The 27,967-nt window shown below is 51.4% G+C and overlaps 1 protein-coding gene across 2 annotated transcripts; it reads right to left on the reverse strand.

The window, feature by feature from the left end:
• Positions 1–3,415: 3,415 nt before the first annotated feature.
• Positions 3,416–27,610, reverse strand: UNC93A (unc-93 homolog A). 2 transcript variants are annotated; one of them, XM_032166129.1, is made up of 8 exons: positions 27,349–27,610; positions 24,255–24,436; positions 23,047–23,276; positions 21,247–21,372; positions 15,163–15,377; positions 13,243–13,378; positions 11,538–11,669; positions 3,416–4,258 (listed from the first exon to the last, which is right to left on the reverse strand). In XM_032166129.1, the coding sequence occupies exons 1-8, from the start codon at positions 27,451–27,453 to the stop codon at positions 3,993–3,995; spliced, it is 1,392 nt and encodes a 463-aa protein (XP_032022020.1). In that variant the 5' UTR covers positions 27,454–27,610; the 3' UTR covers positions 3,416–3,992. The 2 variants fall into 2 exon arrangements, with proteins under 2 accessions (XP_032022020.1, XP_032022031.1); XM_032166140.1 differs by lacking the exon at positions 21,247–21,372.
• Positions 27,611–27,967: the final 357 nt, after the last annotated feature.

Consider the following 27,967-nt stretch of genomic DNA (forward strand, 5'->3'; position numbering starts at 1 on the left):
CATACATTATATTTTTTAAAATCATTGCCTTCATTAAATCTCTGATCAAGTAAAAACAGGGCATATTTGTCTCTGAGTCCTGGGAGTTGGGCCATGGAAACTTAAGACTGACGAATGAAATGTTATGAAAGCTTAGAAGAGCTCACTGCAGTTCAGGGATTGACAGAAAAGCACTGTATTTTAAGCTCGGTCTAGGGGATGGCTGTTCTTATTGTTCTGTTGTACAGCTCTTGATAGCATTTTATGACACACTGTTTTAATTTTTCTTTGTGAAGTAGGAATATTCCCATTTTACACACTGAATACTGAAAAAGAGCAAGGTTAACTAACTTGCATTGACACAATGGAAAGTGAGGCTCCTATTAAGAGTTTCGTAAATTGGACCCTTAACCTGGAAACTGGTTAGAAAGGTTTTGTGATCAAAGTGACCTGGATGCACTAGCAGTCATGCGAAAACTAGAGAGAGAAACTATTTTTTCTGTAGTGTTTAGATGATCTGATTGAAATAAATGCTATCTGGAGACCCCAAAAACCAAAAATTTGCTTTGAAGTCCCATTACTGTTTAACTTTCCCAACTAAACACGTGCTGGGCTGGCAATACTGATATGACCCAGGGACCCAGCCATACATCCTTACCCCTGGGACCAGGAAGAGATTAGAATCTGGTTTGCTCTCCTTCTCTAGGCTCTCACCAGGGCACTTGGGCTTCAGTTCCAAAATGCAAAGGATGAAGAAATCAGAAAAGTCCCCAATGCCACCGGCCACCTTCAGGGAGAGCCTGGCTGTCCAGACAAGCCACTGGTCAGGTGCATAGCAGTGGGGTAGTGCTGTGTGTTGAGGGCGTCTGCGTAGCTCCAGCTGGCCGCTCCCAACAACCAGACCCTCCGTCCAGCTAGATGGAACCCCCCCAGTGACTCGGAGGAGGCTCGGGCTCCTGTCACACAGACCCTCCGTCAAGCTCAAGTGAACCCCTCCAGTGACTTGGAGGAGGCTCGGGCTCCTGTCACACAGAGCCTGGCACTTTCCTGTGAGCATCAGCAGTAGCAGAACACGATCATGGCGAGTCTCCGAGCAGAATTCTGATGATCCTGCAACCTCAAGAGGACTGTTTTAAACTGGCAAGCTCTCTGTCCCAGGAGCACTTGGAGAGGCTGCCCTGCTCCACCTCACTTCTGAATGGCCGGCTGGAGCCACACAGACGCACACTGGTTTGGACACGTGCACACGCACTCCCCAACTCCTCTCAGCTCTGGGTCCTCCCCTCCAGCCTTAGGCCCAGGGCTCACTCCTTAGTGCCCCCCACACCTCATGAGCAGGCCTAGTTCATTGTCTCCAAGACATTCTGCAAAGGCCTCACTACCCCCGAAGGTCTAAGGAGTTCCTCCTGACTCAGGGTCTACAGGGTTCAAAATGCTCTGAGCAGACTGAAAAACCAAAGACCAGTTCCAAATAAGACTCATCCTGAGGAGCACCAGGAGTGCCCGTCATCAATTCACAAAATCCTAAACCTCCACATGGAGGGGACGTGACATGTCACCTCACCCTCGATGAACGCCCTCTACACAAATACCCTAGCCAGTCTTGACTCCTTTTGACATGACCCTATTGTGGGAGCTTCAAAGACCATCATGGATCCCACAAACAGGCATGGCGCTGGGCAAGACGGCCATGGATCCCACAGACAGGGATGGCGCCAGGCAGCCCGTGGTGCATGGCAGGAAAGGGGGGGGCAAAGCAGGGCAGGGATTAGAGAGTGCAGAGGCCCAGCTTTAGGAAGATGGTTGAAGCCTGCAAAGAGTTAATGACATTCCACTGGGTCTGGGAGGGTGAACATAGTTTGGATAGAGACAGAGGAACAGCATGAGCTAAGGGCCCACAAGGGAAGGACCTCGGTATTTAACAGAAGCATTGGATAGAGAAGTCTGGTGAAACAGACGGAAGGCTAGAGAGGCAGCTGGGATTAACTCACGGAGGCCTGGACTGTCCCAGCCAGGGGGTAAGATTGTGCTCTTTAGAAGGGCGCTGGAGGTTAAAGTGTCCTGTGTTTAGCGAAATTCCCCTCTCAATAGCCCGGATGGAGGACAGGACGAGCCCTGCAGGGAGGACAATGAACCAGGAAGCAGCCGAGAGGGAATGGAACGGAGGCAGAGAATCGGAAGACTGGGGGAGGAATGGCAGGGCCTCCTCCCTGATCAGCCAGGCTGGGGAGAGAGTGGCACATGAAGGGCACCTGAGCCTGGGTGACAAGAAGACGGCTGCTGGTGTTCAGAGACACTGGGCTATCGGGGGAATTCTAACAGGTGGGAGAAAATGCCCAGCTCGTCGTGGGGCAGCTTGAGAGGTAACATTCGAGAGGCCAGGAAGCATTAGCTCGTGGCAGCTGCACTTTTCCCTGCCTTTGGTCATCGCCTGTCTGGGCACCTGGCTGACACTGACTGGCAGTAGAAAGGGCCAGAGCCAGGTGGCATTTTCTCCCCCTCCCACGGCCAGAGGCGGCCAGCGTCCTAATGAATGCGGGGGAGTGAAGGAAGCATTTGGAATTCCACGGAGACGCCCATTTCCTTCGGCACATATGAAGCACCTGCTAGTGCTGTGCACTAAACACTGGAAAGCTGAAGTTCCAGGAGGAGGAGATGCTCGTAGAAACAATAAATGAACAACATGCAGGTGGGAGAGCCACAGACAGGACACAGAAGGTCTAGAAGAAGCCTCAGTGTGAACCAAAGAGGAAGGGGAGGAAGAGGAAGGGGACGGGGAAGGAAGCAGCTTAGGGTTAAAGGACAAAAGAGACCCCAAGCTCCAGGCACACAGGCCAGGGAGGTCCCAGGAGTGAGGGGGTGGGGTGGGTCCAGGGGGTGCAGGGCAGGTCTAGGGAGGGAGGGTGGTGGGGGGGGGCAGGGAAGGCAGTTGGCAGGGGCAGGGAGGGCACGGGAGTGGGGGGAGGGCGGGGGGGTGCCAAGGAGGGTAGGAAAGGGGCAGGAAGGGGTCTGGGGAGGGGTGGGGGGGCAGAGGTAGGGCCGGGGAGGGTGGGTTGTGGGAGAGGAGGAGCGGGAAGGTGAGGGGGTGCCGGGCAAGGTGGGTGCTAGTAATGGGGGAGGGCTGGGGAGGGCCTGAGGACCTGAGTGCAGTGGACAAGAAAGAAGCCTTGGAGATGGGCAGGCGGCAGCGCTGCTAGGAAGAACAAGGGAAGGAAGACACCAGGTGCCAAGGAACCAGACAGTGACTGAGATGGGCAAATATCACCCAACCCATGCCCGGCACCATTTTCTATGTTAACAGACACATGTAGCATCTCTGTGTGAAATGCTCTTGAAGGTCTGCGAAGGCCACAGCACACTAAAGCACTGATGTGATGAAGCGTGTGTGTGTGTCCATGTGAGTATTTAGCACAACAGCACTTGGGCAGGAGATGAGTCCGTGAAATAACTGCCTTTATTTAGAAACACAGACCCCACACATTTCAGAAATCCTGAGCCCCAGTCTGGCTTTGTCACCCTCTGACTCTGTGAGGTTGAGTCAGCTGAATTGTCAGGACCCCTTTGTAAAATGTATGAGCTTTTAATCCAAGTAGAGTTAGAAGTTTAAAAGTTCGCCCATTTGTAAAATTATGGGGTTAGACTATAACGCCATAATAAACCCATTGTTTTAAGCAGTCTTCCAATTCTTAAAAACGACTACAGCAATAAAACTAGGGTGAGTCTATGATTTCAGGCAATTTCTAATTGGCTGATTATACTTTTTTCTTTTGTATCTAAAATTAAATTGACAGATACCTTCATGTGTACACTTGATCTCTGTTAATAAGATGGTGGACTAACAGTCTGTTAGAATAGAAAAAATACATAAAGAGTAAAATGATATGATATCTTCACAATGGCCAAATTGTGCTGAGATGGTGATGAGGAGCCGCTCTATGTCCTGAGGTATCTTCTAAGAAAACTCTCTGGCTGGTGGTGCCTTCTGAGTTCATCCTCCTTGGACCTCGCTGCTCTCACATTTTTGTTTGTATTTCTTCATCCTCTGCCTGGTTCGCCTGTCCTGGAGCGTGGGGTCTGATCGGGTTCTTGGACTCCACCCACTCCACAAGCCCATACGCCGCCATGGTCAGGCTCAAGACCCCCAGCAGAATGTGGAGCTTGACGCGCACGCACAAAAATGTGCTGTACCCGAAGGCAATGACGAAGCCCAGGGCCTCCCACAGGCGGTAATTGGCGAAGGCAGCTTCCTTGCTCTTCTCAAACAGAACGCCGTAGAGAGCTGCGGAGGAGAGAGCGGAGTGAGAGCTCTGCCACGGGCCCCACAGTGACCCTGTTCATGAAAACAGCACAGCTTTCCCACTACCCCATGTTCTCAACAAAATCAGGACATTTTTCTTTTTTCACAACAGAATGATTTTACATGCCAGATGATAGCATGAACCCCGAAAACCTGAGGCAGGTCTCAGTTAATTTAGAATGTTTATTTTGCCCAGGTGGAGGACCGGTGCCCGTGACACAGCCTCAGGAGGTCCTGACGAGATGTGCCCAAGGTGGTCAGAGCACAGTGTAGTTTTATACATTCTAGGGAGACATGAGACATCAATCAACATACGTAAGGTGAGCATTGATTTGGTTAAGATGAGCATTGGTTTTGTCCAGAAAGGCAAGACAACTCCAAGCCAAGGTAGGAAGACTGGAAGCAGGGAGGGGGCTTCCGGGTCACGGGTAGATAAGAGACAAATGGTGGCATTCTTTTGAGTTTCTGATTAGCCTCTTCAAAGGAGACAATCAGATCTGCATTTCTCTCAGTGAGCAGAGGGGTGACTTTGAATAGAATGGGAGGCAGGTTGGTGCTAAGCAGATCCCAGCTTGACTTTTCCCTTTAGCTTAGGGATATTGGAGCCCCAGGATTTTCTGCTTGTGATTTAAACACAGGGCCCCTTTTGGGGCTCCACCCAGGCTGCTGGCCACAGAGACCCAGGAAAACCCTCCACAGCCTGAGGCCAAGTAGGCAGGTGGGGAGCAGGGACAGGAGCAGGGACAGAGGCAGCCTGAGCCCCGGTGAGGCAGGGTGTGCGTCAACCTTAACTGCAAGGCAGCAGGGCCTGAAACCAGGGGCAGAAGCACATGGTTCCCCAGGGGGATTCCAGACTGCCAGCCATGGGGTCCTTGAGGCAGGGAGGATGGCGTTTAATTTTGTAAACTCCACGGCACCTGGTTCAGCGCGAGACACACACTGAGTGCGGAGAGAACCGTCTTCCCGAAGATTCGCTCTGCCCACCCCTCCCTTAGTGCTGGAGACGATGCCATGTGCAGGGAAGCCCAGCACAAAATGTGTTAATTAGTTTTATACAAAACAACTCACATCATGAATGTTCCCTCTACTGCTGAAGACCAATGCAGATGTGCTTACAGCAGGGGAGTACCCCGCCTAGAGCCCTAAGATTCACACTGTAAACAGCTTATGAATGTTTGGGAAACAAGAAGCTCTTTGGAACCCTCAGGACAAGGTGCCCTTCTTGTCCCACAGTCCCTTAATAAAAGTAATGACCAAAGAGAACTAAATAACCAAATTTTGATTTAGTTGGCTTCTGAGACTATTCTAAACACCTCTTGTCTGTTTTTTGAGGGTGACTGTTAGCGTGGGATCCAAAACCAAGGTTCTAGGGAAGAAAATCCAAGTTGAGACACCATGGCTATAAGTGGTAGATCATGCCATGTTCTGTGGCTAAAAGCTCTCAGCTACACCCTGGGCAGGTCAGAAAACCAGAGCCAATGGACCCAGGTTATAAATATTCTAGTAATACAGGCAACTCTAATTTTAAGCTAACTTTTTGGGAATATGGGTTGCTGTCATTCAAGAATTTCAAGATGAAATTTATATTGTGCTGCCATGATTAGAAATCGCTGTCCTCCAAGAGAGGGGGTCACTCGGCTCCCGCAGTGCCCCCACCATCTCCCTTCATCAAGTTCTGGTTGGTTCAAGGCCAATTCAGCTTCTTCATAAGTAGCTATGTTCTCCTCAGCCCTCTGAGCTTTTCCATAAATACAAACTTTCCGGGCCCTCAATGCCTCACATGTCACATGAAGAACCTGACATTCTCTGACTCTGGTTCCAAACTCTGGACCTAGTGAGGAGAACCACAACAAAGAGAGAAAGAGCTAGACTGTCTCCTAGCTCACATACTTGTGTTCAAAATCACCTAGATGTGTTTGGGAGACAGTAGGGTCCCCAGAATGGAGGACTTGGGGACCCAGAAGGTGGCTGGAAAGTTGGCTGTCCCCTGGCCACAAAACAGAATGGAGGAGGCCAAAGAAGACAGGTGTGGCCCCAGACAGAGGTGACACCCTCACTCCTGCCTGTCTCCTAACCCAGCTCTACCCACAGAAGCAGGGTCCACACCCACAGAGGGAGATGCCTAGGACCCAGACGATGCCGCTGGAACTCCCTTTAAGAAACACGGAGGAAGAATCAGGGGAAACCGTTTGTCCCGCTCGGGAAAGGGGAGCCCACAGTGTGAATGACATGAGCCCAGACTAGGGGAAGAGAGGCCAATGCCAGTGATAATTAAAGTCAGGCTTTTCAGGGAATTACTCAAGATTTGGTTCCTATTTTAATCCAAACATAAAGAGAGCAATGCACTTATTGTTTCGAATTGCATGGAACTACCCACAGCTAAGGATATGGTGGGGAGAGACATTTTTTAAAAGGGGAAGTAGACTGAAAATGGTATTTCAACAATTCTGAAATGACTGTACACGTGTACGAGATTGAACACATAAGGAAGCGGTCATACCTAGTGGGAACCAGGCTTCTGGCTGCCGGAGAAAGGAGTGACAGCTACACAGTGGGGGCTAGAATAAGCCCCGTGGCTTACCACCTTAATAAAGAAATAATATGGTGTTGGATGGTGACCCAAAGTATAAAGTAAATATACGAGCCCATGCTGATGCAGATCAATGATTGAGTAATAAGTACATCGGGGAGAAGGGACAGGTATTTTTTATGGAGGAACTACAGTGTACACATAGACATTCCTCAGGGTGGAGATTAGCTGCTCTCTTCCTGACTGCTGGCTCCCTGGGCACTCGCTCCCACAGAACCGCGTGTGGAAAGGGAAGGCGGTGGGTTTGCAGTGGAGAGATGTGGCTGGCACCACGGTGCCCACGGGATCAAGGTTAACATTGCTGGTGAGGAGGCCTGTCCCTCTCCTGTATCCCCCATATGACGGGATAAGAAAGCGCCTCACCAGGGAGCTGTGCTGCGCAAACCCACAGCCCCAGCCTAATCATGAGAAAACAGCAAACAAACCAAAATTAAGGAACAGCCTACAAACTACAGTGCTCTTCAAAAGGGTCCAGGTCATGAAAAACAAGGAAAATGAAAAGCTGTCACAGAGCAGCCAGAAGATACGATGACTGAGTCCAACAGGGAATCCACGACAGGATCCTGGCACAGAAAAAAGAACCCTCGTGGGAAACTTGGAGGAACCCAAATAAAAGCTGTCCCCCTACTAACTGTCACATGGCAGCGTTACTTCCTAGCTGTACGAATGTGCCGTGGCTCTGTGAGATGCTCAGCATTTGGGGAAGCTGGCACAGGGCCTACGGGGTAAATGCGTTGGGTCTATAGGTTGGTACCTTTCAAGGGGACTCTCTGTACTACATTTGCAACTTTTCTGTAAATCTAAAACTATTTCAAAATAAAAGCTGTATTTAAAAAGACAAAGCATTGCTCTCAGCCTGGCCTGTCTGCCTCCTCTTCCCAGGTGGCCCAGGGTTAAAGAGACCAGGATGTTGCTCCCGTCCTCAAACACTGGGATGTGGATGAGAAGTCCAGGAATCTTGTTTGGTCAGAGAAGACAGGTTAAGTGAGTAGGGCATTGAAGAAGTCAGATTTTCTGAGTTTATCAGCCTGAAAACAGCCAACAGAGCAAAAGAGTATTTTTAGACCAGACATTCTGTATCTTCACGGCAGTGCATTGGCGGGGAAGGGTTGCCATGGCAACCGCACCCATCTTTCCTTAGCTGTCAGAGGGAATAAGCAGAGAGGAGTGCCTGGCACAGATCTCCCCTTGCAGAGGCCGGGATCGCTGGAGCACGGTGGGACAGTGACCCGGGGATCCTCAATTCTGGCCCAGGAAGGAGGGGCTCGAATGGTGAAGTCCTCTGACCTGCTTCTAAGTGGGAGACTGTAAGGACCGGTCTTTAAATTGAGCAGTGATGACTGAAAGGTGAGGACAAAGTGCATTGGGTTTTATTCAGTGTCGTTAATTAGGAACATGGGTGGCCCACATATGTTCTTAAAGGGAAGCACACATTTGGAGAGAATAGGATTAGAAATCTAACTTGCTACTTAGAAAGACAAAAATGAGGGAGAGCTGTTCTTGAGATGTAGCCAAAGCTACATAAAATTTCCAGTTTTTTCAAAAAATAGAGAACAGAGACCTTATGTGTGTGTGTGCTGCAAGGAGAGCCAGCCTGCCAGGAGTGCAGGAACGCGGTACTGAAACGCCACTCCTGCATGACGATTGCGAGGACAAAGTCCACAGGAGCTTCTCAAGTATGTGAAAATATTTTCCCCAACATTTTTTTTTTTTTTGTGAGACAGAGTCTTGCTCTGTCGCTCAGGCTGCAGTGCAATGACATGATCTCAGCTCACTGCAACCTCTGCCTCCCGGGTTCAAGTGATCCTCCAGCTTCAGCCTCCCTCATAGCTGAGACTACAGGCATGTGCCACCACACCTGGCTAATTTTTGTGTTTTTAGTACAGATGAGGTTTTACTATGTTGGCCAGGCTGGTCTTGAACTCCTGAGCTTAAGAGATCCGCCTGGTTCATCCTCCCAAAGGGGTGGGATTACAGGGGTGAGCCACTGCACCCAGCCAGTTTGGTTTATTTTTGAAAAAAATTACTTTTTCCTGTACAGAAAGACAGAAATAGTTTCAATTTAAATTAGCATCCCTTATTAAAGGGAGTCTTTATTCCAGTCATTCACTGGACTGGGACATTCATACTCTTTGTTTGACCTTAGGTAACTTTGTTTGCACAATTCAACAAGGCTTTCCCTGAGAGTACCGTGTGTCCATATAAGGAAAAGGAGAGTTAAGTCCACTATTCACATAGCCCAGGAAGAACAAAAACCAAAAATGAACGATCCCATTCATTGGGAGCATTTAGAGAATTATTGTATGGAATATTGCGGGGGTATTTGTCCCAGTGTGTTCCTTTTCGTTTAATGTGTAAATACATTTTAAAATTCATATAAGTTCAGATAAGTCACTGTGCACTTCTGCTAACGGGATGTGCATTTGGGGAGCTCAGTAAAACACTGGCTCTGCCACACAACCAGGGGACAGTTTAAACAAATGCTGTTTGATACTTGTTGGTAAAGTAGCTAAGAGCCCTACAGGCGACGTGACATGCCACTAGCTTATAATTTTGCACTGCCAAAAACACCAAAGTGGGTTGCTGTTTGTCTCCCCTCCATTAAATCAGTACTTGTTCTGTTGAGCAATGCCCCGGCCTGGCCTCGGGTCCAATCTACCCCTTCCAGCCTCCAGGCCTTGATCCCGACAAGCCAGAGTGTGGCGCTGGGCCAAGTACACACGCATTTTGGTGAAGAGCTTCACTAGGTCCACCTGCATTACTGGGGCAGCAGAAAGGACTGTGACACATGGCTCCTGAAATCCAACAGTGTGGGTTTGTTCAAAGGTGATTTTCAGCTGTCCTGCGGACAGGCAGCCCACCAGGAAGACAAGAAAGGAAGTGGCTGGAGTGTTCAGTCCGCGATCGATGAGGTCACACGTGCTCTTTATCCTCAGTGCAGGGACAGAATCCAGGTCTGTCATCTTGGAAACATTGGCCTGTAGTTCGTTTGTGGGTTTGCTTTTTCCATTTTCTAAGCCCCGAGTGTTTGCCAGATAAAGGCAGAATGGTGCAGTCCCCCCTGAAGGGAAGAGGGCCTCATGTGAGCCATGCTCACCTCTGAGAGGACCCTTCATCTCACCTCATCAGCATCTCTTAGACACACAGACTTGCCTCTTTGGGCTTCTGACACCCCTCGGGGCCGTAGATGGGATTTGTGGGAATCTCGGGGTTCCCACCCTAAGCCCTCATCTGTGTCGTTTTCAACATCGCCCAGTAGGCACACCCTCCGGCCAGCAGCCACACACACTGCCCCAGCTTCCTTCTCTCCCTGGTGACCTTCCTCCAAAACCCTTTCATGCATCTCCTTGTGGAAAACACGGCCAGCCAGCACAAAGCACCTCAGAGCTCAGCAGAGCCTGGCATGAGTGCAGTGGTGCGGTCTCAGCTGACTGTGACCTCTGTCTCCGGAGTTCAAGTGATTCTCCTGCCTCAGCCTCCCAAGTAGCTGGGATTACAGGTGAAACGTCCATGTCCTCTTCCAGCTCCCCTGCCCTTAGGCCTCTCTGGTGCGGCTGCCTGAGCCTGGGGCCCTTCCTCCCTGGCTCCTCTGGCTCCTTGGTTCCTGCTCATCTCCCACCCATGCCCTCACTGCCCTGCCTGACCTCCTGGCCAAGCCACCCTATTCTGTGAGGACTTTGGCATTTGGCTCCTGCCATCATCACGGGATGTCACCTTCCATCCGACAACCAGCCCTCCCGGCTCCCCGCAGGGCCGCACCTTGGACCTTGTCACCTGCCTTTTGGAATTGATTGTTGTGACATGGGGCAGACTCCACATAGCTCCCGCTCACTCCTGGGTGTCAGCGCTTTCTGCTGCTTCCAGTGACCCTAGGTGCATCTGACCCTCCCCCGCATGCCGGCGCCACACATGGGGACCCCATCCCTCTGCACTCCCCCAAGGCCGCCTTCTCGGGGACCCCAGCCCCAGCAAGACCTTGGAGCACCCCTGCCGCCTCCTGCCCTGGTTCCTCCTGCACCCCACCCCACCTGGACAGTGGTCAGCCCAGACGTGATGCAGATGTGGCCTCTAGGACGAAGCCCACCCTGGCCTCCCCTGCTCCCCCACATCCACAGGGCCCCCGCCTGCTGCTCCCAGCAAACCCACCGCTGCCCAGGAAGCCCCAGAGCCCCCTCCACAGACACTGACCCTAGTGACCTGCGACGTGTGTGGCTTGTGGTTCACACTGCCACCTCCCATCATCTCGTCGGCTCCTTGGAAGGACCTGCGTGTTTACACCCCAGGCCCAGGTACACAGGAGTGGGCCTCTGCTCACAAGCACGTCTGAATAAAGGTTTTCAGTCATGAAGAGATTGCTGTCCTAGGGGTAGAGAGTCTCGCACCCAGGCTTGAATGGGCGACTTGACTTAAGCAAAACCACATCATCCCGAGGGACTGGTGCCCAGAAGGAACCTTGGGTGGTTTTCCACTTTTGCATCATGAATCTGAATAAATGCTCAGAGAAAATACGTCAGACTCAGAGGCGACATCAAAGCCCCCTTGGCCCTCCCGTCTCTCCCAACTCACCTCTCTTGGCTCTGGCCCACTGGACTCTAATGAGCCCCCACAGTTGCCTTGGCCAGGGACCGCCCCCTGCTGCCACAGAGGAAGGGGCCTGGGCTGGGGACTCACCGTTGTTTTGTGTCTGCCAGACGGCATCTGCCACGCCCCACAGGCCTGAGAATACGAAGAACACTGCCAGCTGGTCAGGACGAGGTCTCCACAGCAGGAGGGCGATCATGCAGGACACATGGGTCACCGCGCCTGGGGGTGCAGAGGGGAAACCGCCGGGTGATGAGGGTCATCATCATGGCCTGGAGGGGCGTGTAGGTGGGTCAGCGCTGGAGCCACCGTCTCAACCATCCTCTGGAACCGTCTCAACCGTCCCCTGGAACTGTCTCAACCATCTCAACCGTCTCAACCGTCTCAACCATCCTCTGGAACTGTCTCAACCATCTCAACCGTCTCAACCGTCCTCTGGAACTGTCTCAATGTTTGCTTCATGCTCAATGTTCCCTTAATGCTCTGGAAGTCGTCTTTTTGGTTGGAACTTTGACATTTAATTTGTGAGCTGATGTGTATGCATGCTGCCAGCTCTGAATCAATGCTCTGCACCACACACCTGCTATGTGACCCCCAGCCTCAGCCTGGAGGGCCCTGGGTGTGGTCTGGCATCACATTGGGAAGGAAGGTCACCCTGTCTGGGCCTGAGGTTGCCCATAAGCTAAGAGGCTTTAAAGTCAGAAGGAGAAGGGCCTTCTCATTAGGTATAAGTTGAAGTATCCCAGCCCCTTTCTGAGTAGCCAGGGGATAGGACAAAGTGTGCCCATGGTTTCATCTGAGCCTTCCAAGTGGGGGCATGGGGACAAAAGGGAGGAGGCTACAGATCTCCCAGGCAGGTGGCATCTGTGGGCCCCACCTTGGGACTCGTCCCAGCAGGTCACAGATTTGGGACCCCAATTTCCACAGGCTGCGGATTCTCTAGGATGCAGTAAGGAGGCTGCCCATTGATGCTCAGGATGCCACAGAGGAAGAGCAGGGTCTCTGGCAGCGGAAAGGCGGGTCCACACCGCATGCCCCAGGGCTGCACCACCTTGGGCAAGTCCCTCCACTTCTGCGCTCCATGATTTCCTGTTTGTAAGGGGACACTGTCTGCTTCACAGGGTGGCTGTGAAGATGGATGGGAAACTCTAGGCAGGGCCTTCAGGCTCATGGCCCTGGCGGATGCTCACCGTGTGCCCTTCCTCTGGCTGCGCCCCCACACCCAGCCCTGCCTGGGCATTGACATGCCAGGCGCTGTGTTTCTTAGTGCCCGCGTTCATCATTGTTCACGTGATCTCTGACTCATCTCTCTCCTTCCCTTCCCAAGAAAAATGGAAGGTGCTGTGTGTTTAGGGAGGAGTCTGTGGCCTTAGAAATCTTGTCCTTATCCACTGTGTGAATAGATGTGGAGCAGAGCTGACCCAATCCCAGCGTGGCCTTCCGTGACCCCCATGGCCTCACCACTGGCTTCGTGTCCCTCATTTGCACCTGCAGAGACCCTGCCCTGCCCCACCCTGGCCTGGTCACCACACCGAGTACCTACTCGGAGCAGGCACTTGCTGTGTGGCCTCATGCCGAGCACAGTGCCTGCCCAGAGCCAGCTTGGGGAGAGACCTGATTCCTGCTTGTTGAGGGGGTGAAGAAAGGACTGAAAGAATGAATGCATCTTACAGGGCGTTACTGATTTCAAAGCAGTTTCAGGGGCACTTTTCCAGCCTGTCCTGACTGTGAGCTGCGTGCTTTCGCTACTGCAAATCGTTATGACGGCTGGGATGGGACCCACGCTGCTACCTACCCAGCACGTAGAGCACAACCCTGCCCGTGTACTGCGAGACCTTTCCATACAACACGGAGCACAGCGCATCGGTGGCCGAGAAGCAGATCATGACGTAGCCGACGAACTGGATGCCCAGGGCGCAGGTGACATAGGACTGGGGAGAGGGGTGCAGAGCCACGTCACGGACGCTCCCAGGCCTCCCGCGCTCAAGCTGAAGCTGCAGTCGGGTACTTAGGACATCTGCTCTGAGATGGCCGGCAGGCCAGTGTCGCCTACACCTTCCTCTAGGCTCTGTGGCTCCCGTGCAGGAGAAAAGCTGGTGTTTGTAAGAAAATCCTCTTTGGGGAAGAACTAAAAGGAGGCAGTTTGGACAACTCTGGACAAAATTCTTTCTCATATATTTCTTGCTATTTGCTGTGAAATGTGCATTATTTTATATGGAAGCCAATACACCCTTTCCTTGCTGGGGCCAATCATTGCCTGTTAGGTCTAAAGAGAGTTAAAAAAGAAAAAAGAGAAAACGAAGCGGTTGCCCTGCCACCTCTTCCAGGGCCTCAGAGCAGCCCAGCAGCCGGCTGCACATGTGCTCTCATGCCCACCGCACCACACTCCCATCACGGGCGGCCTCAAGGGCGGGCACACAGAACAGGGACTGAGACGAGAAGACCAGCCACAGCCACATCAGGGGTGACAAGGACAAGTCCAGTGGAGGAGCAGGACGGGCTGTCCCCAAAACGCCAAGTGGACTTTTCTGTTATCCTGTTTCTACCCTTTTAAGCCCCTAAGATTCTCCATCAAGGCTGTCCTAAAAGTAGCATTGCCAGATAAAATTGAGGACACCCACTATTGCCTGGGCATACTCCCGGAGAGGCATTTGTGCTTTATCTGAAATTCAAATTCTACCTGCAGAGGTGCTTTTTATCTTGCTAAGTTGGCAGCCTTGCCTGGGAGGGATCTGGGGTGGGGACAGAGCAGGGAAGGTTCTTCCGGAAGGAGAGCTTCTGCCAGACACAGGCCCATGCTGGTCCAGCTCTGGCCCCCAGCTCTCAACAGCCTCCGAGAGAGGCTTCTTTCTTTACGCACCCTGAGGTGGGGCACCGCCTCTCTCACCGTGAGGGGAGAAGGTGGCAGGAGTGGATGGAGCAGAAGCTTGGAGAGCCACATCAATTTTTAGATTGTGAAGCATGGTTTGAAAACTAGAGGTGCCAGTCACAGTGGTTCACGCCTGTGATCCCAGCACTTTGGGAGGCTGAGGCAGGCAGATCACCTGAGGTTGGGAGTTCGAGACCAGCCTGACCAACATGGAGAAACCCTGTTTCTACTAAAAATACAAAATTAGCCGGGCGTGGTGGCACATGCCTGTAATCCCAGCTACTTGGGAGGCTGAGGCAGGAGAATCGCTTAAACCTGGGAGGCGGAGGTTGCGGTGAGCCGAGATGACACCACTGCACTCCAGCCTGGGGCGACAAGAGTGTTACTCCATCTCAAAAAAAGAAAAAAAAAAAGAAAAGAAAACTAGAGGGATAAGGAATTTCGGCGGTATTCATGGACTTAATGCTTTTCCTATATGTAAACTCTAAAGTAAGAGTGCAGGGTGAGCTCCAGGCAGGGATAACACCAATGAGCGTCCGCGGGGTGAGTCAGCGGCAGCTGCCCATCCACGTGCTCTGGCTCCTTCCCCAGGAAGTCATGGATCCAGCAAGAAGCTCTCCCTTGAGACAAGACGTGGAAGCTCCTGTGAGTTGGAAGTTACTTGGAGGATGAGACCTTGAACCATAAACTCAGCTATGGTAGCACTGGGAGCACAGGACCCCGTTCCCTCCAGCCCCAGCCCTGGGCAGGTGGCCTGAGATACTCTGTGGTCCTGCAGGTACAGACACAGGTGAGGCAGTGGTGCCACCCATGGCCTGAGCCACGGGCCCTCGCTTTCGTTCATACCCTTGTGTATTCGCTGGAGAGGAATCCTTGCTGCAATCCACTATACAGCGGCAGCAGAATTAAGAGGCACAGACGTTTGTCTCTGTATAGCTTGAAAGTCGACAGTAAAGTGGACCAGAAAGGCGGTGATCTCTTCTTTCCTCCGCTTTCCCGTTGAACACCTCGTATGGGTTCGAGGAACGCAGCTACCATTAGGACAGCCAGGACACCACTCCCTGAAAGGACATAGCAAAGGCTTTGCTTTCACAGGGGCCCAGAGGCAGGGGGCCTGGCAAGGAGTTGTTTCAGTCACTCATCCTCCTCTCGAGAGGAGGGCTCACTCAGATCCAGATTTCAGGTGACATTAGACACGGCACGCTTAAGGATCTCAGGTGTCTAGTTGCACTTGACTGTGCTGATTCTCTGATTACCTCATGACTCACCGGCTTTCACATGAAACCTGACACAATAGGTCAGGATTGTCCTCACCGGCAGAAAATACAAAAAATTCCGGAGAGACCCAGAAGTTCTGAGTGTCCTTAACCATTGACTCTGCTTCTCATTCTAATCCCCAAAGCAATTTCTAACAGCAGCCAGCTTTTTACTGATTTTTTTTTTAGGATAATGATTCCCACAAGGGTACCATTTGCTACACTTTTGTTTATTTCAAATAAACAATTTTGTGTAAAAGTCCTCCAATAGGAACTGGTTAAAGATATTAAGGGGTGGGTATCCCAACTACAACGGAATGTTGTGCATTTGAAGAAAATAAAAAAGAAGCTCTTTATACACGGATGGGAAAATCCCCCACCATGAATGGTAAAAAGAGAAAAAAACAAGCAAGATGCAGAACTTTGTGTAGAGTGTGCTACCAATTGAATTTAGTAAGAAAGGACATAAAGATGTGCTTGTTTATATGTGCATTAAATATGTCTAGGAAATAAAGCAGACACGGACTTTTTATGAGTGCAGAACTGGGTCTGAGGACGGCAGTGAGAGGGAGACTCCCCACCGCACGCCCTTTTACAGTGCATTGGTTGCCCACCCAAAGGGGTTCATTTCAAGCCCCCAGCGGATGCCTGAAACCATGGGTGGTGTCAGACTCTACATGCACCACGGATTCTCACTCTGACAGCAGAGGTGGCTACTGAGAGACTATGGCCCGGGGAACGTCTATGGTGGGGACACGCCGGACAGAGGGAAGGGTCACAGTCTGGGTGGGCTGGGCAGGATGGCAAGAGATTCCATCACGCTGCTCAGAACAACTGCAACTTAAACCTTATGAATTATTTATTTCTGGAATTTTCCACATAAGGTTCTCGGATTGCAGCTGGCCTCAGGTCACTGAAGCCACACAAAATGGAATGGGGACAAGGGGGACTCCTGGATTTGCATTTTGAACTATATAAATGGGTTATCTATGCAAAAAATATTTTAACTATTCATTTCATCCATGAGGAAACATCCTGTACTTTCTCATAATTCCAAAATATGACTAAATCTCCATCTGTCCACCACTTTATTATTTGATTAACCTTAATTTCTGTCGATGGAGAACTGATGTTTATTTAGGCGTTTCTCACTTTACATAGAAGCCCTTTCGTCCCCTAATGATTCTAAGTGCCTTCTGTGATACTGTTATATCTCCACTGTTTCTCTCCCACCTGGCAGTGGGAATGATACACAGTGTTTGGGGCACCACAGATCACTCAAGAGTGGCGGCGATCCTTCCCTTCTCTCTGGGCCAGAATCTTTCAGAATGGTTCATTTCTACCTCTGAGAGCTTAGACCCCTGCTCCTCTAAAGACGACGGGAATTATCTCATCTTACTGTGTCTGACCAACCTTATCTAGTGCTTTCTCTGTCTCTCTCAGCGTCAGGGTCCTCGTGTGACCCATATGGTGGGCTTGCTGCAGCGCTGTGCCCCGGCAGCTGAGCGTTCCTGAAACTGGGAGGTTTGCAAAGCCAGCTCTCTACCAAGCTGTGTACAGAAACAGCAGAATCCTAGCACCTGTCTCAGAAAGCACCATTGTTAATGCAGTTCCAGCCAGAAATGCAGATTTATGTCTAGGCTTTACTTTCCGTTATCTGGCTACTTTCCATCTTGGCTAAACATATTCCCCTTCCTATTTCATGATAACTCAAGATTCTCATGAAGTTTGTGAAATTTCATATGAAAGTGAGACTCCTGCTGCCACAGGTGTTTCTCGGTCACCCTTGATTTTCCTCTGCGTTGTCCTGGCCACCATGCGGTCTGGCACGTTGTCACGCCTGCACAGGAGGCCGTAGGGTATTTACAATTATCAGGGCCCCCTTCCAAGCCGACACCCTGAGCTGACTGTGTGTAGACCGTGTGGAAAAGGCACAGTTTTCCTCCACTCACTGAAGGCAGCGCCTTCTCCACGATCTCGTCTTGTGGGCCAGGACTTCAGTGTCAAGCAGCCCAATAGGACACAACCTACAATCTCCCCGAAAGCCTCTTGGGAGGGGGAGAGGCAGGTTATGAACACAGAAGCCACACCTCTTTGTTCAGAATTATGTGTGTCCGAGTGTCATGCGACTCAGAGCCTTGTGTGGGGCATGAATTGGGAGATGCTGCACAGCTGTGTCCTAAATTCTAAAGAGAATGGCTCTTTGCAAGAAACTTGACTCTGAGTGCAGTGCTCAGAAACCCAGGAAAGTTATGCAGGGAGAGGGTGTTCCTGTTCTTTTAGGTCCATTTTTCTCTCTTCCTATGTTTTTCTTTATGGTGACACGGCCTTGCTTTATAGAAAAGGACACACATAGGATCCTGCAGGACTGTTACGATCACAATAGTAAGACCACTTCTTCATTTACGTGTGTGTGATCTCTGCTATACATCATCACTTCTAGACTTGGACTCCCTTAGGCTGCGGGATTCCGTGAACCGAGACAGGGCTGTGGCCAGAGAGCACCCTGGGGGTGCCCCTGCAGGGGAGGTGCTGCAGACAACAGCCACCTGCGGAGGACAGCTGGCAACGAAGGGCCTGGAAGCCACGGAGAAGCCTGTGCTGTTCCTCTAGAGCAGGGGCCAGCGAACTATGGTCTGCGGGCCAAAGCCTGCCCACTGCCTGCTTTTGGAAATAAAGTTTTATTGGCATGTGGGCATGCTCATTGCTTACATGTTGTCTATGGCTTTTTCCCATTACAAAGACAATGTTGAGCAACTGCAACAAGGACCATGTGATCCTCAGAAAGATATTTACATGTAGGAATATTTGCTGTCAGCCTTTCACAGAGGAAGGCTGCCAGCCCCCACTCCAAAATTCTGTTCTTTTGTAGATAGGAGACGTCTTTGTTGGTGGCTGCCTGACTGGAACTGGTGGAGCTGGAAGGAGACCTGAGGGTCTTGACTCAGCTCAATGTCCCCGAGTCCCCCAGCCTCCTAGTTATGTAGAGGAGGTGGTGAGGGGAGTGTGGGGGAAGCACAGGCCTGGCTGGTCCCCGGGACCACGTTGATGGGAACCTCGGGGCCCGCTGGGAAAACATGATCACAATTCCAAGTCAGCAGAGACTTGCAGACCAGAGCAAACCGTGGCTCCTCCTGACTCCCTGTCCACACCTTCCACTCACTTTTAAAACCCTCAGTCTGGGCCTTGCACATGAGCAGCCTCCCCAGGTTGCTCTCCTGATGGGCATCAACAGCCTCTCACTGGCTAAGAGCCTGGTCCGGCCTCCTCTCTGAGCCTCCTGGGGGCCCTGCCAACTCAACACTCTCAAACCCCCTCACCAGCTGCTTCTGCAACCCTGGGTGTCCTCCAAGACCCTGCTTTGGTTTTCTGTCTCCTTCCAAGGCTCCAGTTGTCTGCCTGGCCCTCAGTGTTGCTGAACCAGGGGTCTGGCTGTACTTCCTTCTCCGTAACAATTCTCTCTGCTTTTTCTCCCTAAGAGCCTCATCCTTGTCATGATTCCAGTCATCACCTCGGAAGATGCCTCCACGTCCACACTTGCATTGGCCTCTGGCCTGGGCCCTGCACGGCGTCAGACTGCCCATTGGACACTACACAAGAGTCCCACTGTGTCCTCAAGCCAGGTGTTCCTGGCCTGAGCTCATTTCCTCTCAACCCCAGAGCTGTCTTCTCTTCCCCACACCATGTCCAACCCACACAGGCCCGCTGGCCTCTCTCAGCCCCTCTACCTCTGCCTCCCCCTCCCTGCCCCCTCCTCTGGACTCAGCACTCCATCCTCAGTGGGTCTCTGCGCGCTGTCCCTCTGCACCTCTAAGTCACGCTGGCATGGGGTCTGTCAAGGAGGCAAATCTACACTCGTCCAGAGCCTTTGGCACAACATCAAGGGCCACAGCTAGTCCTGTGCCCCATCTCTGCCCCTCCACCTTGCCCCCAGCCCTGCGGGCTCTTCTTGGACATCTCGCCTCCAGGGACCTCTGGCATCACTTCCCTGCCTGGCCAAATCTTGCTCATTGTCCAGACTCGGCTTAGGGATCAACCGCCCTTGGAGGCTTTCCTGAAACTCCGTGCTCCAGGGCGATGCAGCTGCAAGCCAGCTGGGAACTGTGCTCACAACACTGTCAGACCGGGTCTCGGTTAGTTGGGTGTGTGTCTGCCTCCTTCACTAGGCTCTCAGCTTACTAAAGGCGAGCTTCTAGTCCTCTGAATGTCTGGACCAAGAAGGCCTAGCATGGCCTAGCATGTGCTCAGTACGCTTTGTCGACTTCCAGCGATAGCTTTACAAGTGCTCACTCAGAGCCTCTGATGTGGAAGTGGCCTGAGGGGACCTGAAGGTTGGTGCCACGCATCATCTCAGCATGAGGAAAAGCTCTGCAGTGCCCACGAACCCTCCTCACCTCTGACCCCGGCAGAGTGCAGGACTTGGTGCCCCCAGAGCTCACAGGTGCCAGGCCCTTGATCTTTAAGAAGGACCCATTCCAAGGCCTTTATGAATCCCCAAATCCAAGAATGACAAAGAATATATATATACTCATATGTGTATATATATATATATGTACATGCATATATAAATATGTGTGTGTGTGTGTGTGTGTATATATATATATATATATTTTTTTTTTTTTTTTTTTGTGATGGAGTCTCGCTCTGTTGCCCAGGCTGGAGTGCAGCAGCGCGATCTCGGCTCACTGCAACCTCCACCTCTCAGGTTCAAGCGATTCTCCTGCCTCAGCCTCCTGAGTAGCTGGGAAAACAGGCACATGCCACCACACTCGCTCAGCGAATTTTTCTATTTTTAGTGCAAATGGGGTTTCACCATGTTGGCCAGGCTGGTCTCGAACTCCTGACCTCAAGTGATCTGCCCGCCTCAGCCTCCCAAAGGGCTGAGATTACAGGCGTGAACCACCTCGCCCAGCCAAAAAAGAATATATTTAAATTCTTTACAAAATGGTTTTAAAAACTCTCTAAATATATCCCCTTCAAAGTTGTAATAAACCTTTGACTATAACACTAAAGTCACATATGAAACTATTACATAACATTCTCTATTAAAATGAACTTCTAAGAATGAGCCTCATCATGACAAGTAACTTCCTTTGGGCAGCCATTTCATCATGAGCTTGCAACGTCTCCAGCTAAGGTGCAGCCAGCCCTTGGGAGCACTCGCCCCTCTAGCCTTTCCACAGAAGGCACTCAGCACATTTCTCAGAAAAAAAAAAAAGTGGTTTATAGCAATTATGGATGTTCAGAGCCCCTTGGCCACAGCTGAAATACACACAGTCAATCCCAGTGCCCTAGTTGGCCACCAAGCTGTCTGTAATGGTAGCCACCAGCCCCCTGTACTGCTGAGCACTTGCAGTGTGGCTGGGAGACTTAGGAACTGAAACTTTAATCGGTTAAGATGTAAACAACCACAGTGCTTAATGGCTGCTGTGTTGGGCTCTGGAGATGTATAACAATCTCATCACCCCAGGATCCTCTGTTAGACAGCACGGGTGTACTGCATTTGATTCATAAGAACACCGCCTGCATGTAATCCAGACCAATACATTTTGCAAGGATGTTTCAGAAGAAGAGAGATTACTTCTACATTGGGGGAGACGGTCTTTGTCAGCCCAGGAAGGAGGCTTGGCTCTGCTTTGCTGGGGACCCTGCCCTGGGCTGGTGGAGCTCCTACCGGTGTAGATGCCCAGGAGGGTGTAGACCAGCTGCTGGGAGGGCCTCTGGGTGCTGTTGGTGGTTGCGGTGGCCATCAGGCAGTCACTGGCCCCACAGGACGCGAGCTGCTCTTCTGGGAGGGTCTCTGTGAAGTCAGAGCAGACAAGAGACATGAGATGACCACAAATGTAACAAGATGTAGGTTCTTGAGAAATGAAAGTGACAGTGGAAAGGACATTGGACACCTGGGGGGAGGCATCACTACAGATCACGTGGAAAGACCCAGTGTCTCAAAATAGATTTACCCCTAGGCACGTGTCCCTAGACTCGATTTAAGACACTTTGGGAGGTGGAAGATCCTATTCGTGGTCTGCAAAGATTCAGGGAAGAATCAATTTGGAAAAGTGCTGGTTACTTGTTATACTACTTTTCTGACATAATTACAATTTTTCAAGTTTTCAAAATTAGTCAAAAAGAAAAAAGTACATGAGATTGGGTGCCAGGAATGCTGGATTCTCTTTCAGATTCATCTGTTACCAACTCCATGACTTCGGGCAGGTGATTTCATAACTTTTCTGTTTTTGAAAACTAATGTTAGTTCTGCGATCTCTTAGAAAAATACAATTTGAATTAGCAATGACTCTCAGTCAGAACTCCTGTCAGAATCTCTGGAGAAAGGAGAAAGGTGTTGTGGGAGAAAGAATATTCAGTGCTTTTATTATATTAATGACACAAATTATGTAACGGACAGCTTCACAAAATCTTCTAAGCGGGTGAGATGTGCAGCTGATAAGAGAAGGCACAAGAAGGTGGAGAAATGCACGACGCCCTCCAAATCCCTCCAGCCCCAGATTCTGTGTCCTGTGCTTGGAGAACTAACTCACCTGCAGAAAGGTCTTCCAAAGAAAAGCCTGTTCCTCCACTTAACTGGCCGTGATATGCAGACTGTGCTGTAACCCCAGTTTCTGTTTCATTGTTGCTGACACCAACAGCAATAATGAGTAAAAATTGCTAGGCATCCACTTCACGGCTTCCCTTCTTCAAATGCACTCAGCAGGCGTGACATCGCATGAGAAAAAGGGAGAGGGGTTTTGGCTACAGAGTTGCCCAAGGGCGGGATTTTTATGGGATAGCAAGATGGAGAACCTTGACGAAGTGATAGAAATAGTTGTGATACTAGTCAGGAGGGCTGGATTAGTTTTTACCCCATTGGGAAAGGTTTCCTGTAAGCATGAAAGAGATGTATGTCCTCTGCCCTGTGCTTAAAGCCTCAACATGGGCACTAAGAGCATGGGCACAAATGAGATATGCACTTTATATTTATACCAGGGCAAGGTCAGGTAGAGACAGAGGAGCCAGGGCATCAGCCCATCCAATGTCCACATCCGTCATGGGATGAGGGGCCTGGCATGAAACATTTGAAAATCCGGTCATTGTATCAAGTCACAGGGAAAAGAAATCAGGCATCCCCGTCCTTAGTCTAAAAAGGACAGTTGTGCGGTTGTGACTCCATGAACCCAAATTCTACTGGCGTGGCCCTTAGTTTCCCCATGGTGCCCTCTCCCAAGGGCTCCCCTGCTCCTGTGGAGGCACCTGTGGAAGACACAGATCTTCTTCAGTCCCACCTGATTGTCCAGAAGAGAGCAGGTAGCAGGTGACTCTGAAGCACAGGCAGGTTGAGAATCTCACCTGTGGGGCCTGACTCACCTGCTCAAGTTACAGAATCAAGGCAGGTGTGCAACTGAAATCAGGAACCCTCTCCCCCATCACTGAACCCCTGCTCCACTTGGAGACAATTGCTTGCCCCTTTTTGTTTTACCTTGGCTGGGAGTCTGGCCAAATATCAGTGATGAGATCAAGTTGCCCCATACACCGGACGACTGGAATATGAGGAAGAAGATGCCGAAATACTGGTTCACCACGTCTTTGCTGCGCTTTCCTGCCTTCTCTGCATGTGTGTTTCCCATGATTGTGAGGTATGTGCACTGCGCAGACCACAGCGGGGCGGCCCCGAGTCCCAGCAGTATGGAGGTGGGGATCAAAGTGTACCTGTGGGTAAAAGGCAGACCCACAGCACCGCCTGTGACAGGAGACGCAAGCCCATTGCACCCGTGTCCCTGCAGTTCTTTAGTCTATCTGGGAGAAGGAAACACCCCCTGGCCCGTTGCAAGCATGGTGATGAGTATTGCTGGTTGAATGGATGGATTCACCATTAGACTCAGAAAAATGAGCAAAATCAGTGCATTTCCCAGCTTAGACTGATTTGCAAAAGTGAAATTGAAGGCCAGTGAGGCTCCTTGTATTTGATGCGACCACAAATAACAAGATGAGGAGCACGAGGAAGGCCGAGGGACAGCCCCGGTTAAAAAGACCAAGTGACCGGCTCGGGCCTGGGCGGCGGCATGCCATGTGAGACTCTGCAGCTACCGGGAAGAAGGACGTGCAGCCATCGTCAGCAGCATGTCCTGGCACAACCAGCGTCCCTGGAAGACAAGCTCCATGGCTGTGTTCCCGGGGCCTGGGGTGCAGCCCAAAGCCCTCAGAGCTCGGTCTCTGTGGTCCATCTCACCAGGGAGCAGGGTGGCCTCCCATCCCTGTGACCTGCCCCGGCCATACCCACCTCCTAATGGTGGGTGAGATGCAGCTTTTGGTCCATTGGTGACATCTGCCTAGGTGCCCACGAGACTCACCCTCTGCATTGGAGTTAGAGTCCCCTGTGTTACTGGAACCCTCGCCCAGCCAGGGGAGCGGAGGACCGGGATGGAGGCCAGGGAGAGGCCAGCATCAGGGATCGGGAGGAGGAGACGGAAGCAACTGGGGGGCACAGAAGAGCCTTGGCGGGAAAACAGGAAGGAAGCCTAGCACCGTCTGTCACCAAAGCGAGGCGGGGGTGCCGGGGCAGCAGAGCTCATTTTAAAATGCCTGCAGTGAACAGTAATCAGGGCAAATGCAAGTCATGTGCAGAGTGAATGTCCCTAGCACAGGGAACAGCTGGGGTGGGGTGGTCAGGGAGTGGGGGCTGCATACCAGCTGGCGAAGAAGTTACCCACGGAGAAGGCCACGTAGCCACACATGGAGAGGATGATGGTCCCCTTGCAGCCCAGCCTGTCGATGAGGAGCGGCGGGAGGAACATGGAGGACAGGAGCATGCCTCCGTAGAGGGTGCTGAGTGCTGTCACACCCAGGCCCTCCTCGCTGTACAGGCTGCTCTGTGGGAACAAAGCCAGCCCTGTCAGAGCACAGGATGGACACAGTGGGATGAGGCACCAGCAGGTCCTCAGTGTCCCCCAGGCTGGAGGCCACCACAGCTCCCAGGAACCGCCAGCCACAGGCTTGCTGCCCTGGGAGCCTCCTCTGCAGCTGGTGGGAGGAAAGTGCAGGTGAATTGGGAATAAAGCAGTTCGTGTGTGTAAACATCAAGGAGTGAAGGCCCGGCACCCCTGTGAGTGCTTGTGCCGGGGCTGGACGGCTATCAGAGCCGCTCGCGCCTCTGTGTACGCCTGTGTGAATCTCAGCTGAGAATGGGACAGTGTGGCAGGATGGGGTGGGAGACTCTGCCAGAACTCATCTGTGAGGGGCCTGCATGCTCCCGGGGAAGGTAAGGGGTCCTTCAGCCCATGGGGAGGCCCCAAGGGTATGAAGCAGGTGAGTGCGCATGAATGATTTCTTCCTTCACCAAATATCCATCTCCCGTCTCTGAGTGCCCGTCACTGTCTAAGGTTTGAGAATGGACCAGGGATGTGGCCCTCGTGTCCTGGAACCTGCAGGCGACCGCCACTGGTGGAGACGACACGGGCAGGCACATGCCACCACGAGGGTGCTGGGTGCCCCACCCAGACCTCGGCTCCAGGGCAGGGTGGGGAGAAGGAGGTGGCCTCCTAGTTGAGAGCTGAATGAGAACTTGGGGGCCTGCAGCCAGAAAGGGTGAAAGGAGGTGGTGGCTACAGGGGAGGTGCCACAAAAGAGCGTCCTTGGTCCTCAGACGAGGGGACATAGTCCAGACCAGGGCGAGGACCCAGGAGAACTCTCTGGAATGAGGCCCTGACTTCTCACTGGGGCTGCTGAGCTCTGAGGAGGGAGCCCGGGGATGCACGTGCCTTGTTGGGGCCTGAGAGCGAAGCCAGCCGCGTAGAAGCCTTGGGGTTCATGGAGAGAGGTGGACTCGGCTCCTCGGCATGCTGGGGCAAAGCCATTCCCGAGTCACTTCTATCTGAACGCTCTGTGTTGCTCACGCCAGTCCTGACTAGCAGAGACAGCTGTCCCGGTTAGAGGGTTAAAGCACGTCCGCATGCTCAAGGTCAGCTGCTGACAATAGGCCTGGGTGGGGCCAGGAACCAGAGTGGAGCCGGAGGTGGGGGGGACCCTTCCACAGACCTGGGACTCTGCAGAGAGGGAGGGCTGGCTCCCCTGCATCTCCAGTCTTTTGAGAAGGAAGGGAAGGATGGGCTGACATCATGAGACAGCAGCTCCCACTTCCACCAGCCCAGGAGGAGTGGGAAGTGCTGGCAGGGCATGGGAAATCTACTCCCCAGGCAGCGGCTCACAGCTGTGGAGCTCATCCAGATGCCACCATGAGTGATTCCCCGAGGCATCCCCAAACTGGGGCCGCAGAGGCAAAGGGTTGTCTGCCCACATTTGCCCACAGCCTTGGGTCCTGCCATCACAGCCTGAGAGGAGGGACCCCTGGAAGCTCCCAGGCCCCTCCAGCCCCCTTCCTCTGGCTTCCAAGTCCAGAAGCCAATTCTCAGACAGTGGCTGAGCCACAGCGGATCCACCAGAACTGGTTCCTAGGAATGCTGACCCCAGGGGAGCTGCTGTGCTAGGAGGACAGCAGGGTCTCCTTCTGCAGGCAGGTGAGCTTTCTAAAGAGAAAGGGCTACTGACCAGTCCACATCCTTGAGACTCCCTCCTTCCGGAAAGTGCACACCAACCACATTCAGCATGCACTCACCTCAACCCAACCAGCATTTCACTCACACCAGCATTCTGTGACAACAACACAAAGTTCTGGGCAAAGCAAGGACTCCAAAAGTAATGAACCATTGCAGCAAGAAAAGAGACTGTGTTCCCTTCCACTTGACTTCGAGAGTCACTGTTGGCTGCCATTTTATCCTCTGTAAGCCTGATCAGAAATAGAACCAGATAGGAGTTCAGCAAAAGGAAACATTACTTCAGAATTCAGGACTGAATTCCAGCTTCCTTGGCAACCCAGGAGTTCCAAGTGTTTGTACAACAACAGTGAGAGGAGAAACCTCGGATTCTGAGTTCCCAGGTGTGCTTTTCTGGTTCCATACTATGCACACAGTAGGTGCCCAATTCTTGTTCTTCATTGACAAGCCGTGTAAGACCACACTAATTTGTCATCAGAAGCTCTGAAATGTTTTGTTATGTGACCACCCCAGGCCGCAGGGTACAACACTGTGGCAATGAATAACCCGGAGGAGTAACAATAGCCCTACTTCCTGACCAGCCCTTGGAATTCCCTGGAATTCAGACTGGAATCCAGGTAAAGATCAGACTTGAAACGTAACCAGCTTGGGAAAATGTGTCAGGTCTATGTCTAGGTGCACATGATGAATGCTGCAGCCTTTCAGAGAATGTGGTTTGGCTTTTTCACGGGCTCACAGACCTATGGAGGAGAGCATGCCATAAGGCGTTCAAAGTATAGAGAGACCGTGTTGTCAAAGTTCACAGTTTAGCTTAGAGTAGGCTTGGAATCTATAAGGTCTAGTGACATTTGATAAATTCACATGGCTGCCCCTAACCACAAAGCCAAGGGCATCCAATCAATCCTAGAACTCACAACGACTCTTCCTGTGTCTCCTTTTAACCACCCAAAGGCAAAGAATGTCCCAACAAATCACAATCCCAAGACCCCTGCTGTCCTTGTCCAAGAGCGACGCGCGCCTCGCTGTTGTGCAATCCTATTGAGATGTGAGTGGGAACTGCACACTGTAGGACCGCATCTGAGAACCACTGTTTGTTTTAGAGGATTTGGTGGAGGGAAAAAGAAACACCAGGTGAATTAGATTTTTCAAATTTACAGTTCATTATTGTCTGTGACCACAGAGATTCTTGGAGGCCAGGAAGTTCAGGTAACTTGACGACCAGACACACATACCTGCAGGCTCTGCAGACCTCCATAGGCTGTAAAGAGAAGCAGAAACCCAAAGGAAATCACAAGGACGTTCCTTAGACTTCTGTCCATTGTGCTGGATGAAAACATCAATCATCAGTGGACACGTAAATTTGTAGCTCCCTAAAAGAAACCAGTTGAGGCACAGGAAAAACAGTCAGTACCAAGAAGTCCCATTCTCTCTTTCATCTGAGCTAGAGATGAAATGTTAGAGGTGTGTTAGTCATTAAGCCTGTCACTCGTTAATGAACTTGGTTATCACTGACCCCATGAAGCATACGGGAGTGCTGTTACTCATTCACCTTCTCTGCGATCTGCAATGTCCACTTTGTATGGGGCAAAAGATCATGACTCTTACCAGCTTCTAGGTAATTGTGCTTTTTTCCTATTAAATTCTAATAGACATGGTCCAGATGGTAAAGTGATACGTTTCACTTTTTATATGTATATAGAATAGAACCTTCCACAGTAAGAGAAACTGTCAGAAATTGTCAGTGGTGCAGAATGTGGACTTCAGTCTTAAAGAACAAACCATAAATGTCAACTTCAAGATACATAGTTCAACTTCTGAAAAAGCGCTAACGTGATTATAAGATCCTAGGGC

The sequence above is a fragment of the Hylobates moloch genome, unplaced genomic scaffold (assembly GCF_009828535.3).
Source record: "Hylobates moloch isolate HMO894 unplaced genomic scaffold, HMol_V3 SCAFFOLD_2, whole genome shotgun sequence".
In the NCBI taxonomy this organism is placed as follows: Eukaryota; Metazoa; Chordata; class Mammalia; order Primates; family Hylobatidae; genus Hylobates; species Hylobates moloch.